Here is a 17,562-nt window from a genome sequence, read left to right on the forward strand (position 1 = left end):
TGCAAAGTGAGAAAAAGAGAGATGGAGATGGATAGAGAGAGAGAGAGAGAGAGAGAGAGAGAGAGAGAGAGAGAGAGAGAGAGAGAGACTGAGAGAGAGAGAGAAGGGGAGGGGAGGGAAGAAAGAAAAAGCATACGAGGTAGAACATCTGCTTCAGCTTGAGAGCTGAGCCTGAAAAACAGTCACTGAAAAGACAGGGAGGTCAAGGAAAGATCCAGAAGCATTAAGTAGTGGGCATAAATCTTAAGTGCAGAAACTCAAATATTCAAATAATTTATTTACTTGTTTCAAATTAAATCCTACTATGAGCACCTATTTACAGAGCTGGCAGAAAATTTTATTTAAGCCACTACTGGGGCTCACTCCCTTTAAGAATTATACCAAGGAACTGCGAGGGACTTAAGAGGTAACAGAGCATCAGGGAGACATATCTGGTCACCAGTCTGCACTGGATACATCTAGAGTATCCTTGTAGTGCTAGTAGATCTCAGGTCTTTGCTCCTTTGGGCCATGCTAGCAGCACTGAGCTCATGGGGAGGCAAGGGGGAGGGGTCCTGCTTGTGGGACCCATAGACCTCTATTCTCTTCTCAGCCAAAAAAAAAAAAATGACTCTTCCACAGATGCTTCCCTCAAAATCTCTCCCCATCTACACCTACCCCCTGCCCTTTAGACTTTTCAAATAGTTTTCATTTTTAGAAAATACCGAAAGTTTCAGGTAGACAGTAACAGCTTTTTGCTCTGAAAACTAAAGAATTATATGCATTACTATAAATTTTCTAGAACCCGCAGAATTGTAAAATAGCTCAAAAACAATGAAAGATGAAGATAACCAAGTCTAAGTAATTTATTTTGGCCTTTTTAAGAGTCTCTGAATTTTACCTGAGAGTATCTCCGCCACCTCATATGATTAAAATAATCACAAAGATAATTATTGATCACAGAAAAAGGCTGGTCTCATAGGCCTGCCTTGATTATTTAGAAGCAAGAGTGTTAATTAACCATATAGGCTTTCTTGAGTTTGTTTTGCAAATCTAGAGTTATACAGCAATACAATATTAAAACTAATCAACAATATTCTAAACAAGTAAATCTATAAAATTTTCCTTATCATTTCATTCACCCTGTGTCATTCTAGTTATGCTAGGTCTTGGGTTAGCAATCTGTTTTCATGAAGCCATCTGCTTCCATTCTAAAGAGTCCTAGGATTCCTTACACAATCCACTGGTGCTGTATAAAACTTATCTAAGCTATATCACTTCAGAAGCCTGTACCCAAGAGACTATTCTTTCAAGTGTCAATAGTTCAAAGTACCTATGACAGTCTTCCCAAGTGCTCTGAATCTGTCTTTGTTGTAGACACAAATTATTGACTGTAGCTTATAGCTGAGCCTTCATACATGCATCAGAGTAAAACTGAAACTTTCCATAAATGACAGACACTTAATAAGTTGTGCTTAATTTATTACCATAATCAATAATGTAGTTATCAGAATAGAACGTAAGTAAAATTCTCCGTTGGGATATAGTATGTAACTATATCATAAAAGTTTTTATCATTGTTTTCCCTGATTGTGAAAACATATTATTGACAGCAAGGGCATTGTCAAATCTCTGGGCATGTTCCATAAAGCATACAATTTCTGAAACGGTATTTTAGTAACATTTTACCTATACACATCTAACCTTACGGCACAGAGTATCTCTTCTCAGATATGACAGCAACACTTACAATGGTAACACATCAAACAAACCTAATTATTTCTAACATCTCTTCTTATAAGATGAAAGAACAAATCTTTGGGATTTTCTAGATACACTCTAGGAAATTTCAAAGATAGTTTTAAGTATAAAAGATGTTCTGAAATTTATTTTTTTCTAAATTTGGAGTTGATCTATAGAAGGCAAAATCAAAAGAGTTGTCAAAAAGGATTGGGTACCTGATTAAGATAGGATCACGGCTACTGCAGAAACAATACTTGGATACTTAATTTTTCAAAGCAACAATAAAACATTTGAAAATAAGCATAGAAGGTTACATGATTTTAAATAATCTTGGCTCATTCATAAATGAATAAACTTTGTTCTTTGCTTTTTTATGCCCTAAATAATCAAAGACAAAATATGCAAACATAAAGCAGAAAAAGACAGGTTACACAAAAAGAATACGCTTTCACATCTTAGGGAAAGTATTAATCAGCAAACCAAATAAATACGCTCATCAAATCTGAGTGAAATTGCTATAATTTTAATATACTCCTCAATGTCATTTCAAACATAGGTATTATAAACCAAGGCAAATTAAAGTAATTTCCAAACTCTTATTCTTTTTAATGCTCTTTTATATTTAAACAAACTTAGCACTTTAGAACGAAGAATGGTCCCCAGACCCCTGAGGGTTCCAGAAATCCGAGTGGGTCTGTAAGGTCACAACTATTTTCATAATAAAACTAAGACTTTATTTGGCTTTTTATTCTCCTCTCATGGGTGTGCAGTGAGTTTTTCCAGTGCCTATATGACATGTGATAGCTCATCAGACTAATGGAAGAACACACATAATTATACTTATCTGTCATTATCGCTGATAGCATAATTGTCATTACCCATATTCATTATAACATTTAAGGAAAAACTAATTTCTATTTCACAGCAAAAACAGGGGATGTAGATCATTGAGAAATCATATGTAAGCATTTTAGCAGACTAAAAAAGTTCATAAACACACAGAATACAACTTTCTACAGCCACACACATCTTTTGTACCTTCTTAATGTAGCAAAGATGAAGAAACACATTCATTAACATAACCCAAAGATAAAGCCTCTCTATAGCATATTTTAAAAAAGAATCAAAATATAGTAACTGAAAAACAAAAATGTATTTACTTAAAATCATGATTAGTAAGCCATAATTCAGTGTTCTATCTCACTTAGAAGTCATCTGGATATACGATGATTATTTATTAATTAATTTAATATCAGTTCAAGATTTTAAGTTATTTTCAAGCTGACATACTATAAACATAATTATTATTGAAATTAAAAGTTTGTTATATGCAAAGCAATCTACAAATTCAGTGCAATCCCTTTCAAAATTCCAATGGTATACTTCATAGAACTAGAACAAATAATTCTAAACTTATATGGAACCACAAAAGATCTCCAACAGCAAAAGCAATCCTTAGAAAGAAAACCAAAGCTGGAGGTATCATGCTCCCTGACTTAAAACTATACTAATTAAAGTAGTATGTATGGTATTGGCCCAAAAACAGACACACAAAGCAAAGAAACAGAATTGAGATCCCAGAAATAAATTCACACAGATATGGATAATTAATCTACAACAGATATGGTTAATTAATCTACAACAAAGGAGCCAAGAATATACAATAGAGAAAGGACAGTCTCTTCAATAAATGGTGTTGGGAAAACCAGACAGCTGCATGCAATAGAATGAAAATGGACCACTATCTTATACCATACACAAAAATTAATGGATTAAAGATTTGAACATGAGACTTGAAACCATAAAATTTCTAGAAGAAAACATAAGCAGTAAGCTCCTTGACATTAGTCTTGGTGATGTTTTTGTGATCTGACTCCAAAGGCAAAGGAACAAAAGCAAAAATAAACATATGGCACTACATCAAACTAAAAAGCTTCTGCACCGCCAAGGAACCCATCATCAAAACAAAAGGCAGCCTGCTAAATGAAAGAAGATATGTGTAAACCATATATCCGATAAGGGGTTAATATCCAAAATATATAAAGAATTAACACAACTCAACAACAAAAAAAAAAAACTTGATTTTAAGATGGGCAGAGGATTTGAACAGACATTTTTTCAAAGAAGATATACAGAGGACCAACAGACACATGAAAAAATGTTCAACATCGCTAAATATTAGGGAAATGCAAATCAAAACCACATGAGATATCACTTCACATCTGTTAGAATAGCTGTTATCAAAAAGGCCAGAAATAACAAATATTGGAGAGGATGTGGAGAAAAGAGAACCATTGTGCACTCTTGGTAGAAATATAAACTGATGCAGCCATTGTGGAAAATAATATAGAGATTCCTCAAAAAATTAAGAATAGAACTACAGTATGACTCAGCTATTGCACTTGGGTATCTATCTGAAAAATACAAAAACACTAATTCAAAAAGATATGTGGTCTATATACAATAGAATATTTCTCAGCGATAAAAAAGAATGAAGTTTTACCATTTGTGACAACATGGATAGGCCTAGAGGGTATTATGCTAAGTGAAATAAGTCAGACAGAGAAAGACAAATGCCATGTGATTTCCTTTAAATATGGAATCTAAGGAATGAAATAAACAAAACAAAAACAAACTCATAGATACAGAGAACAAACTGCTTGTTTGCCAAGTGAGGGTGGGATTGGGGGGGCTGGGTGGAAAAAAGTGAAGGGATTAAGAAGTATAAATTGGCAGTTATAAAATAGTCACAGGAATATAAAGTACAGGACAGAGAAAATAGTCAATAATATTGTAATGACTATGAATAGCATCAGAGGAATACTAGACTTATTGAGGTGATCACTTTGTAAGTTATATAAATGTCTAACCATTATGCTGTATACCTGAAACTAATATAATATTGAATGTCCAAAAAAAAAAGATACATGTTCATCACAGCATTATTCACAATAGCCAGGATATGGAAACATTGATGAATGAATGGATAAACAGGATATGATGTGTGTTCACACACACAGTAGAATATTAAGCAATAAAAAAGAATAAAATCTTGCCAATTGCAACAATATGGATGGACCCCGAGGGTATTATTATGCTAAGTGAAATTAGATAAAGACAAAGACTATACGATTTCACTCATGTGTGAAATCTAAAAGAACTAAAAAAACAAACAAACAAAATTAAACAAACTCATAGATATGGAGAACATATTGGTGGTTACCAGAGGGGAAGGATGTTAGGGTGTGGGCAGAATGAGTGAAGGGTCTCACAGACTCTACAGTCAATAAAAGATGCATATCAGGCAATTGTAGTATAACCTAAGTGTGTGGTGTCTGAAAGGCCTGGAAACTTCTGATTCTGCTATGATGGAATGGCTTATTTGGATCAATCTTCCCACCAAGAACAACTATAAAAGTTATATTAAATTTTTTTAAAATTTTTTAAGGAAGAAAATGAAAAAAGGTATCTGGTGGGAACAACAAAGAAAGCCGTGATTCAAGGCACCAAGATCTCAGAGAAAAGCGAACCACAGAGAATTAAAACTGAAATTCTTCACCATGTTTTTCTACTAGGCATTTACCAATTCCTAAGCCAGGGGGACAGGAGTAGTGTACTAGTACAGGAGGCCAAGAAGCCAAGCACAAAAGAGTAGCTAAGAGGCTAAGAAAGTAAACAGAATTTTCCACAGTCTTAGGAGTTTAAAGCCTGCCATGAAAGAGAGGCCCTGGCAAATATCTCAGTCTTTCAGTTTAAACCCTCGAAGGGCTGTGCTCTAGGAATAAGGACAAACTGGAAATAAACCAGCCTTTACAAAGACTGAACTCCAGCCTCAGATTAGCTCAACCTCTGATTAGATCAAGGGAATCTTAGTTTACCTTAACCTCAGAAGGAATTAAATCCTTTCCAGAGGAATATATCATCATATGGAGCCTCTTCAATTTTTTTTTCACACATAAAGTTTGGGCTTCAGTTTTAAAAATACCAAACATGGCACAGATAGAACAAAAAAAACTAAGAAACAAGATAGAACAGCCCTTAAAATGATGGACTTTAAAAGAATTCTAATTAATATGTTTAAGAAAAAGAAATGACAAAGTGAAGACTTTCGCTAGAAAACTAGAATCTACTCATAAGAATCAAATGAAAATTTTAGAAAAGGGATGAAAAATATGGGGAAAAAGCATAAAAGACATGTGGGATATAGTGAGAGATCTAACATATCTGTAATTGGAATCTCAGAAGGAAAGAGATAAAGTAAACAAGCAATATTTAAGAAATATTGGCCGAGAGTTTTCCAAAACCAGTAAAAGACATCGAGTCAGAAATTCAAGGAGCTCTGCTAATTTCGAGCAGGATAAATACAAAGAAACCATACGTATTTAATTATAGTAAAACTACCGAAAGCCAATGAAAATGAGAAAACCATATCAGGACACATCACTTTCAAAGGACCAACAATAAAACTAACAAATGATTTAAACAGAAATGACAGAGCTCAATAAACACTGGAATGTCATTTGTAAATTGCTGAAAGAAAATAACTGCTGATGTGGAACTATGTATCCTGAAAAAATTTCCTTCAAAAATTACGATAAAGAAATTTTTAGCCAAACAAAAACTGAGTAAACCTATACTGAAGGGAGTTTTTTAGGCAGAAATATTATAGACTCAAAAAATAAGAATTGATCTACCATATGATCCAGCATTCCTTCTACTGGATATTTACCCCAAAATCTTGATAACCCATATCCGAAAAGATATTTGCACACCGATGTTCATGGCAGCATTATTCACAGTGGCCAGGACATGGAAGCAACCAAAGTGTCCTACAACAGACGATTGGATAAAGAAGCTGTGGTACATATATACAATGGAATATTACTCAGCCATAAGAAGAGATGAAATACTTCCAATTTGTGACAACATGGATGGACCTCAAGATTATCAGGCTAAGCAAAATAAGCCAGGCAGAAAAAGTTGAAAATCACATGATATCACATATATGTGGGATATAAACTTAAAAGCAACAAATGAACGGGACAAACAAACAGAGACTGATGGACATGGACAATGGACTAGTGGTTACCAGAGGGTAGGGGGTAGGGGTGGAGGGGGGAGGTAGATGGTTAAAGGGGGTCAAATATAGGGTGGTAGGGTGAGCATGAAGTGGGTAAAGGGGATCAAATATATGGTAGATGAAGGAAACTGGACTTTGGGTGGTAAACACAATAGAATATACAGGTGTCAAATTATAATGTACACCTGAAAATTATAATTGTATTAACCAATGTTACCCTAATAAACAATTTGAAAAAAAGAAAAAAATCACAGTCTGCAAATCACTATTTTCTAACTGAAGAATTAAAATAGTAATTTAATTATTATATATGTTAGCATGGTATAATACTTTTTCCAAGACTTTTAGAAAAGTTTAGTATTTCTAAAGTTCAATAGCTCTTTTATTCTTTTTGTTTAAAAGATATCTAAATAACAAATACGTTAATTCTAAAAAAAAAAGTAAAAATAAGTAAGAAAGAATAAATAAATAATTTTTTTAAGAAAAGATTATGCTTGTCAGATCACTCTGAGTTGGTCATAACCTTAGGTTGGTTGTGTTTTTGTTAGCACAGTCTAAAGTTGGAGCAATTACACTTAACTCCATGCTTATTTTTTACTTTTGTTGGCTTGTTTATAATTGGCAATCTGTGGGCAAATGTCCAAGTCTTTCCTGAAGGAATTTACATTACTTTAAATCCATTAAGCAGAATAGTTTAGGATACATGCATGTGGCTTCCCTGCCCAGGCACAACTTAAGTCATATTTGTTAACATCTTTTCTCAGAAATAAAATTCTGTCTTAAAAGAGACAATAATCCATTAAGTAATAATTTATATGTTACTGTATTCACTTGGTGTATTATATAAGTATTCCTACTAGAATGTACTTTTTATAAGAGCAAAGACATTTTGTTTTTTTCTTTGAGGCTATATCCCCTTTACCTTGATTGGTACTCAGCACATACCAACTGCTCAATAAATATTTATTGAATGAATAAACGAATGACTGAGGGATGAAGGGACTAAGGAATATTTGTCTTAAGCAAATCAGCTTCGCTAAAATAAGATAGTTTTTTAAATTTTAATCTCATAAATTCATTTTATCTTCCTTTAAAGTTTTGAAAGTCTGATATTAGAATGTTTGAAAGTAAATTAATTATTTTTCATATTTGCAGGACTATCTCAAGCAGGTGCTGGACATTGATCTTCACGCTCAGATCCATTTTGGCAGGGTTTTTATGAAACCAGGGTATGAAAATAATCTTATCTCATAAATGGGATAGATTTGACCTGCTTTGACTAACAAAGTTTTAAATGCTTTCTTTTTATATTTTTCATTATGGATTATCTATTTTAATAAAAATATTATAGTATTAGAATTCTTTGCACAAGCATAGCTCCTATCTGAAATGGAAATTTGTCTTCCTTATGAATCACAGTTTGGTATAAACAAAGCAAAGCAATTTTCCAAACCTTTCTCCCTTTAATTCCCATGTCTAGTTCCTTCTTTCTCTTTTTCTCCATACTGATTCTTTGTCTCTCTTTAAAAACATTTTGGTACGAAAATTCTCAAACATACCCAAAAGTAGGGAGTACAGTGAACCCCCCATGTACCCATAACCCAGCTTCAGTAACTATAAACATTTTTTCATAATTGTTTTATCAACCCCATTCCTCACCTTTTTGGGAGGACAAAGGGCCAGGTTATTTTAAAGCAAATTCTTGATGTGCCATTTTGGTATGCATCTCAAATAATGATAACAACAGCAGCATCCTCTTGCATAATCATAATGATATTATCTCACTTAACAAATAATACCTTAGTATTTAAGGCTGTGATCATATTCAGAATTCTCCTAAGTGTCAAGAAAAAGAATGCCTTCTTACAATTGTTTTGTTTGAATTAGGATTCGAGTCAGTCCACTCATTGTATTTGGTTAAGTCTCTGTTAAACAAGAGCATTTACTACTCCCCGCCCCCCATTTTTGTCATGCCATTGATTTGTTGATGAAACTGAATAATTTGTTCTAACGAATGGATTTAGCTGATTGTTTCTTTGTAATGGTGGTTAATTTGTGGTGGTGTCTAATATTGTATAGACTGGAAGTTAGATCTAAAATCTTGATTAGATTCAGATTCAACTTTTTTTCTTTGCAAGAATACTTCATAAGTAGTATTTCATACTGCTTCCTTCTTACTGCCTCCCAGGAGGAAAGAAAAATAACCACAGACCAAGATCTTACACATCTAAAAACTAATAACTCCCTAAGGAAAGGCTGATGGAGGTTCTGTAATCAGTTGTAAATCCTCAAAGAATGCCAAACATTGGTGTTCATAAATGTGTGTGGCCATGTCTTCAAGAGTGGTCTGCCTATTCAGACCCCTACTACTCTGTAAACCTTTGGTTCCCTATTCACAGGCTCAGTGTGTGGATGAGCATTCTAGCACACCTCCATGCCTTCAGGGACAATAATTATGCTTTAGTTCAGAGTTATACTCTAATAGGTGCTCATGTGAACCCTAAGAGAGAGTAGAGGTGAGACTTAACAGTTTTTACAGGTGAGCTATGGGAACTATCAGCATATTCCAGAAGCCTTTTTTAAATTAAGCCAACCCTCCTATTGGATACCTCATGTCAGTTCTAGGACAGAAATCAGGCTTTACCTCCATGGCTTTCCCATTTAAGTATGAAGTTAAGGTTATCCCTAGATCTTTCTTCACAACTTGATAGAATTTAGAATTTTTGGCATTTTCTATAGCTGCCCCAAAATGGCTGCCACTGACAAGGCTCTTTTATTATTGAAATTGTTGGATTTGAATCATTCTTATCAAGAATATTTTATCTTAAGCAAGTACTCCTGTGGAATGGGCACACAGGCTTTTTATTTTCCTGTCTCGATGGGCAATACTAATTTGATTAAAATATAGAGGACATCACAAAGGCATGTCAGTGTGCTTCTCACTAACTACAAAAATTAAATCGATTATTCCCTTTGCAGTGAGAAAGAAGCTTGCCCTCAGCACTAGAGGAAAATTATTTGTGTAATATCTATTATTTAAATTAATCTCACCACCACTGATATACAATTCTTTTTATTTTCAGTCTTTTATTTACCATGTACCTCAACTTTAGTCCATCAGTTCCTACTGTTTATTGTCCTCAATTAAATTCATAACGCTCTGTGCTTCAGTCATTTTATAAGTTCTGATCTCAAGAGGACAACTGAACAATAAGTGTCGAGTTTCAAAATAACGGCTTCTCAGAGCTTAAACAAAAACGTAACAGTCTAGCAATAGGACATTCATGATAGCAATGCATGATAACAAAATGTTTTGTTGTAATGGAATCTTTTTTAAAGTGAGTGTCTGAAAGCAACAAATGAGCAAGACAAGCAAACAAAAAATTTGTAAATACAACAGTTTAGGGATTATGAGAGGGAAGGGACAGGGGTGGAGGTAGATAACGGTAAAGGGGGTCAAATATATGGTGACAGAAGGAAGTTTCACTTTGGGCGGTGAACATACAATACAATATACATAGGACGTATTATTGAATCGTACACTTGAAACCTATATGATTTTATTAACCAAAATCACCCCCAATGAATTTAATTTAAAAAATAAATTTTAAAATGTAAATAAATTATAAATGAGTTCCTTTAGAGAAATCACAGTACCTGTCTGCAAGATGCAAAAGATGATTTAAATTGACTTTAAGTACAGTAGAAGAAAGGTGTTACGCATTCCTCTTCAATCATATGTGTGTTAGTTTGCTGTAATAAAGTGGTTTAGAAGTTTAAATGGGCTTCCTTTACTTGGCCAGAATTTTATACTTGTCTAAAGATAAGAAGATTTTAAAGATAATTGCTACTTAATAGTAGAACAAGAAGAAATATAAAAAACTCAAGAACAATGTAGCTTTGATTTTTCCACATACAGTGCATTCAGAATGTAATTAACCTCTTTCATTTTAGATACAGAGATTCTCAGAAAAGCATTTAGAGTATTATCAACTAGATCTACCAATCACAATTTTTATGGGTCATCTACAGTGAACATAGCTGTTTTCGAGAATGTATCTTGGAAATTATTTTCATCACACAATAACAATCATTGCCAAATAACCTATCTGAAGATCAATACAACAATTTAATTTCATTTTTCTAAAATACAGCAAAGAATCAAAAAGTAAGCAAAAAAAAGGCCTAGGAGTAGCCAAAAATAGATGTTACAAAGTCCATATACTGACACTTCACAGCATACCTTATGAGAGCTTTATTAAATTGTGAGCCCTAAAGTTAGAAGAACCTTGGTTCAAATCTTTGTTTCCCCATTTAGTAGCTGAGTACTTTTGCCCAAATTGCTTAATCTCTCTGAGTCTGTTTCTTCATCTATAAAATGGACAGTTGTTACCTCATGAGATTGTTGTGAAAATTAAATGAAAAAAAAAATGGGTGGAATGCATAGATTTTTTTTAAATAATAACTTTTATTACTAGTATTATCATTCCAGCAATATAGCTATTATTACTACTCTCTGGTTCCCAAACCTAAAGCAAGCTTTAAGGGTCAAGATGATGGCAGTCTAGCATTAAAGGGAGCCACATAAAAACATGAGAAAGAAAAAAACGAAACGGAAACAATAATGATAGAAACACAGCAGTGTATGGGGTAGGGTTGTTGTTTCTAAGTGAAAACAATTTATGGAACTGACAGGAAGGAAAAGAAAGTAAGCTACAGAAAACCAAGGAGTTTAGTTACTTGGAAACAGAAGATGCTAAAAACAAATTAATTCAAATGCTCTTGAAAGACTTCAGGGTATAGAGGCTTAATGAAGAATCAACAGAAAAGTATTTTTATATGAGAAGCTTTCTATATGGAGAGCCACGTAACAAGAAAAGTAGAGTTCTTAATTGGCTTGTCATGTTACTTTTCAGTCACTAACAACCTCTTTTTTCTCTAGCCTACCAACGACATTTGCAACTTTGGATATTGATGGTGTAAGAAAAATAATATTTGCACTACCAGGTAAGAATAATTGAAGTAGTTTCTTTTACTTTATCTAGAAAAAATGGCCAAAGTTTTTTTGAATCCCAGCTGATCACTCCCGTATCAGAGCACTTGATTTGGAATCTAGAAGACCTGGGCTCAAGTCCCAGCTTTACTTACTTAGACAAATCACTTAATCACGCTAAAGCTGTTTCTTCATCTATAAAATGGGGCTCACATCTACTTCACAAAGTCGGTGTGAGAGTCAGATTACATAGTATCTTTCAAAGCCCATTCCAAACCTTAAGGCAATAACCAAGAGTTAGCTGTCACTAGGTCGGGAGCACCTGCTTTTCCTTATCAGAAATTGGTCCACGTTAGCAGTCCAGTCACCTCCCACAACTGGAAGTATCGTGCTCAAGGGGCCAAAGGGCCTTGAATCACCCATGCAAGTACTAGAACAAAAAATGCAAAATTAAAGAAGTACAAATTAGTAGTTAATAGATGGTCACAGGGATGGGGAGCAGAGCATAGGGAACGCAGTTAGCATTAATGTAATAGCTAGGTGGAAAGACAAAGAAAGAGCAATTAGGGGGATTATTTTATAAACTATATAAATGCCTAACCAATGTACTGTATACTTGAAACTAATAATAAAATTTTAAAAAAACACAAAACTGCCTGTGGTCCTTGTCAGATTTGGGGCAGCTGGAATGGCTGCTAGTATTGGTACTTCTCAGCCAAATCTCAGGCATCAGCAGTCTGACCACATCTCTGTCCCCACCCTCACTCCCATGTGAGCAGAAACTCACATGTTCAGATTGTAGAAAAAGTGAAATGATTCAGTTCACAAGAACTTTCAAGTTCAATTTTATATTGATTTTTGGCTGTGTATTTAAAGCTATATTTTTAAAGCCATTACTAATCCTGATAAATTCTAAAGTAGTGTAGAAGTTTTATTATCTACTTATTATTTTTTCAACTTTTAAAATTATCCTTGATTCTGTAGCACTGTCCCATTCTCCATTTTTTGGCACAGGTTCCTTCAGAAAATAACCTACTTATTCCTTTCAGATGCATGAAAATCTGGTGGCTTTGAGATATTTATCTGCTTTTTATATTAATAAGTTTCAAAATAGAGATATTAAGACAAGAAGGCAGGCAGAAAACATAGAACTTTAAAAACATTTTGAAAGCCCTTATCTATAAGCATAAAAGGGATTAGATTTCTATCATATGGAAAATTTTAAGAGCAAAGACATGTAAAGTTGTCCTCAAAATGTGTCTCTAGTATAGAACTCCTTAGGGCCTTTAATATAGTTTTAGATATTCTAAAAACCATTATATAAGGAAATGCGATCTTCTTTCCAGCTTCACTATGCCTAGAAGGCACTGTTTACTTTGTCTACAGAGGATATGACTTGACCTACAGACCATCAGTAATAGTATAACAGAAACTGTTATAGTTGGAGCCTATTTCACCATTACTGAGGAAGATCATTGATCTACCAAAGAAGTTACAATTAAATAACCTATATTCAAACTGCTACTTGAATTTGAAATTCTCTCTGCTCAGCCTGAATAAACCCAAAGAGGGCAGCAGTAACTCATGTGTTCAGATTGTAGAACCAGCAAAGAGGTTGCTTTGTACAAGGATTTTAAAATTCAAAATTGTCTATCAGCTTTCTCAAGGGCCAGATATTTAAAGCTATTACTAATCTCGGTAAATTTTAAAAGCAGTTTAAAAGTTTGTGTATCTACTTACTATTTTTGTAACTTTTTTTAATGATACATGTTCTCTATTAAAACATTAAAAAATACAGACAAGCATTAAGAAATGTTATCCATAATCTCACCCCACCCAACCCCCCGAAATAATCACTATTTGCAAGTTTTTGGTATCAGTCCTTCCAATCCTTTTTTCTGTAGAGAGCATTTTCTATAGAGTAATTTTATAAAGCATTAGCAATTACAGGAATTCTATAATCATTGTTAAATGAACAATAGCTTCTTTTTCCCAGAAAAATTTCTATATATTTGTGTCTTGAAGCAAGGGAAAAGCAATTGATTCTTATTAAGAGTCTGCTGTTCTGTTGGACAACTCATTTAATAGATATCACTCATCACTTTTTACAACTTGAAAAAATCTATTTTTGACTGCCTTTGTGCATAGAAGAAAATTAAAGGTATGATTTAAGATGATAATAGGCTAAAATGACCATTGCCTTTTACTTTGATGATATAATTAGCAGCACATAGCCAGCTCAAGGGAACCTAAAAATCTAATAACACCTCATTTATCTCCAGTATATACATACATATTCACAACTGTGTAAAAGTATTAATAAAATCAGAATTTTAGAACCAGCAGGGATATTGAGAATCACGTTGTCCAATCTTTCATTATGTGGATGAGTTAAGTTAGACTCAAAAAGGTTTGGAACTCACTCACACAACTTAGTTAATTGTTATTCTCAGTGGAGCCTTTTACCTCTCTTTGACGTGTATAACACACCCAGATTTCTTCTTGGAGAGGTACAATTGAATTTCTCAAATTTTTATCACTTTAAAAGAACTTGGTATTTATATTAGTCTCCACAGGCTACCATAACAGAATATCACAGACTAGATGACTGGGTCACAGACAACAGAAATTTATTTTCTCTCAGTTCTGGAGACTAGAAATCTAAAAGCTAGATGCAGGCAAGGTTCATTTCTATTGAGGTTTTCTTCCTGGCTTACAGATGGTCCACTTTCTCACTACACCCTCACCCTCTCTCCTGATGTTTCTTCCTCTTAAAAGGACACCAGTCCTACTAGATTAGAGCCTCACCCTTATGACCTCGTTTAATTTTAATTACCTCTCTAAAGGCCTTGACTCCAAATACAGTTACATTGGAGGTTAAGACTTCAACAAGGGAATAGGGGGAGGAGTAATACAATTCTGTCCATACAGTGTTCGTCTTCAAGTCCTACACATCTTAAATCGTGTAGTTTCATTTTTTAAATTTAAATAAATGTGTAGAGGGGATTATGAATATATTTCTTTCTGTTAATCCTTTCTAATTTTTTTTTGTACTGAGCATGTATTACTATGGAAATTTTCTAACATTTTAAAAATATCAAGTAGAAACTGCCTTAAAACTTATCAAGGTTGATAATGGTTTTCATTGTAAAACTGCCAGAAAAGTAGAAATAAATGGTGTTAAACAGCCTCTGGGCAACAGAAGTCTGTGTTTCACTGGTAGACCCAAATGTTTGCATCCTCTGTGGCATTTGGTTGACTGTTGGTGTATTCTGGCATCCTTTGGATTCAAGGTGATTCAGAAGAGGAAGACTAGTCGTCACTTCATGCTCTATAATACCTGAAGGTATAGACAGTCATAATTATTTGGCAAATTTTTATGTGTTTACTATAAATAACTGCTTGGTTGACTTTCAGGGAATCCTGTGTCAGCCGTGGTCACCTGCAATCTCTTTGTTGTGCCTGCACTGAGAAAGATGCAGGGCATCTTGGATCCTCGGCCAACCATCATCAAAGCCAGGGTAATGTTTTTTATAACCAGGAACCAAAATTGAAGCCAATAACAATTAAAGATCTCGAGTTTTATATTAGTTTTGAGGGAAAATGCAGTTATAGTCTCCCTTTCATGACAGAAAATGGAGGGAGAAGGGTCCTTTTATTTCCCACATTATTCCATGACTTCTAAAGTGAATCATTTTCTGCAATGAGAAGTCCATATAGGAGTGGATATGTAATGACAAAACATCACTAGATGTGGCTGGCACCACCCTAACACTAAACCTATATGGAATAAGGGACAAGAATTCCCTTTCTCTCGTGTAAACTCACAGAGGACAGCAATTTACCTACTCACGTATTCTGTAACCTCACTGATAAATTTTAAATAGTTAAGGAAAAGACAGTTAAAGTACTAGAAAGAGACTTTTATAAATCAGAGGGAAAGGATGACCATTTTGTTTGGAAAAGGACTACTAAGGCTGAGGAATTATACCTACTGTAAAAGTCCCTCGGAAATTAGCATCCCCTTCTCCAACAGCACTAACGTTAATTTGATTTACTACTATGCAATTATGTAACACACTTCGTGTATCACTAATGAACAGTTTTCTTGGCAATATAAGCTACAATACCAGACTGTTACTTTTTTAAAGCTTCATGGAGGTATAATTGATATACAAAAAATGCATACATTTTAATGAGTTTGCACATATGCAAACACCTATAATATCATCACCACAGCCAAGGTACTAAACATATCCATCACCTCCAAAACTTCCTTTCTGTTCTTAGTGGTCTCGTTTTTTGTTTATTTTGTGGTAAGAACATTTAACATGGGAACTATCCTCTTAACATATTTTAAGGTGCACATTATTGTATTATTAACCGTAGGTACTATGTGCAGCAGGTCTCTGGAACTTACTTTGCATAACAGAAATTTTATACACATGGAGCAACAATTCCCCATTTCCTCCTCTCCCCAGGCCCTGGCAGCCAACATTGTATTCTCTGCTTCTATGAGTGACTATTTTAGATACCACATATAAGTAGAATCATCCAGTATTTATCTTTCTGTGACTAACATTTCACTGAGAGTAATGTACTCTAGGTTTATCCATGTTGCCAGAAATGGTAGGCTTGCTTTCTTTTTAAAAGCTGAATAATATTCCATTGCATGTATATGCCACATTTTCCTTATTCATTGTTCTTTTGACGGACATGTGGGTTGTTTTCATATCTTGGCTACCATGACTAGTGCTACAGTGAATATGGGGATGCGGATATCTCTTTGAGATTCTGATTTCAGTTCTTTTGGGCATATACCCAGAAGTGGAATTGCTGGATCATATGGTAGTTGTATTTTTAATTTTTTGAGGAACTTCCATACTGTTTTCCTTAGTGGTTATACCATTCTGCATTCCCACCATTAGAATAGAAGAGTTCCATTTATCTTTGGGTTTGTGTTTTGTTTGTTTATTTGTTTTGATACTAGCTATCATCACAAGTAAGAGGTGATATCTCATTGTAGTTTTGATCTGTAGTTCCCTGATGATTAGTATGTGGAGTACCGTTTCATATACCTGGTGGCCATTTGTATGTGTTCTTTGAAGAAATGTCTACTGCAGTCTTTTGCCCATTTTTTAATCAGGTTATTTGTTTTCGTTTTTTGTTTGTTCATTTGTTTTTGCTATTAAGTTGTAAGAGATTCTTATGTATTTTGTATATTAACCTCTTATCACAGTGGTCGCCAACCTTTTTGGCACCAGGGACCGGTGCTCCTTTGAGAATCTAATGTCTGATGGTCTGAGGTGGAGCTGAGGCGGTGATGCTAGCGCTGGGGAGCAGCTGGCGGCAAATACAGATGATGCTTCGCTCACTTGCCTGCCGCTCACCTCCTGCTGTGCAGCCCGGTTCCTAACAGGCTGTAGACCAGTACCAGTCCATGGCCTGGGGGTTAGAGACTCCTGCTTATCAGATATATGGTTTGTAAATATTTTCTCTTATTCCATAGGTTGCCTTTTCACTTTGTTGACGTTTCCTTTGCTATGCAGAAGTTTTTTAGTTTGATGTAGTCCCACTTGTCCATATTTGGTTTTGTTGCCTGTGCTTTTGGTCAAATCCAAGAAATCATTGCCAAGACCAGTGTCAAGAAGACTTCTCGCTATGTTTTCTTCTAGGAGTTTTACAGTTTCAGTTCTTACATTTAAGTCTTTAATCCATTTTGAGTTGATTTTTATATATTGTATAAGATAGGAGCCTAATTTTATTC

General features: G+C 34.4%; 1 protein-coding gene across 7 annotated transcripts in view; it reads left to right on the plus strand.

The window, feature by feature from the left end:
• GPHN (gephyrin) overlaps window positions 1-17,562 on the plus strand; it is a 390,228-nt gene that overhangs the window by 364,034 nt on the left and 8,632 nt on the right. For all 7 annotated transcript variants that reach the window (XM_006915134.2, XM_015591978.1, XM_025049111.1 and 4 more), the window contains 3 exons: window positions 7,958-8,031; window positions 11,745-11,809; window positions 15,213-15,316. In XM_006915134.2, the coding sequence (XP_006915196.1) occupies window positions 7,958-8,031; window positions 11,745-11,809; window positions 15,213-15,316 (243 nt within the window). The remainder of the gene's footprint in view (window positions 1-7,957; window positions 8,032-11,744; window positions 11,810-15,212; window positions 15,317-17,562) is intronic.

This window comes from Pteropus alecto, unplaced genomic scaffold (assembly GCF_000325575.1).
Source record: "Pteropus alecto unplaced genomic scaffold, ASM32557v1 scaffold276, whole genome shotgun sequence".
Taxonomy (NCBI): Eukaryota; Metazoa; Chordata; class Mammalia; order Chiroptera; family Pteropodidae; genus Pteropus; species Pteropus alecto.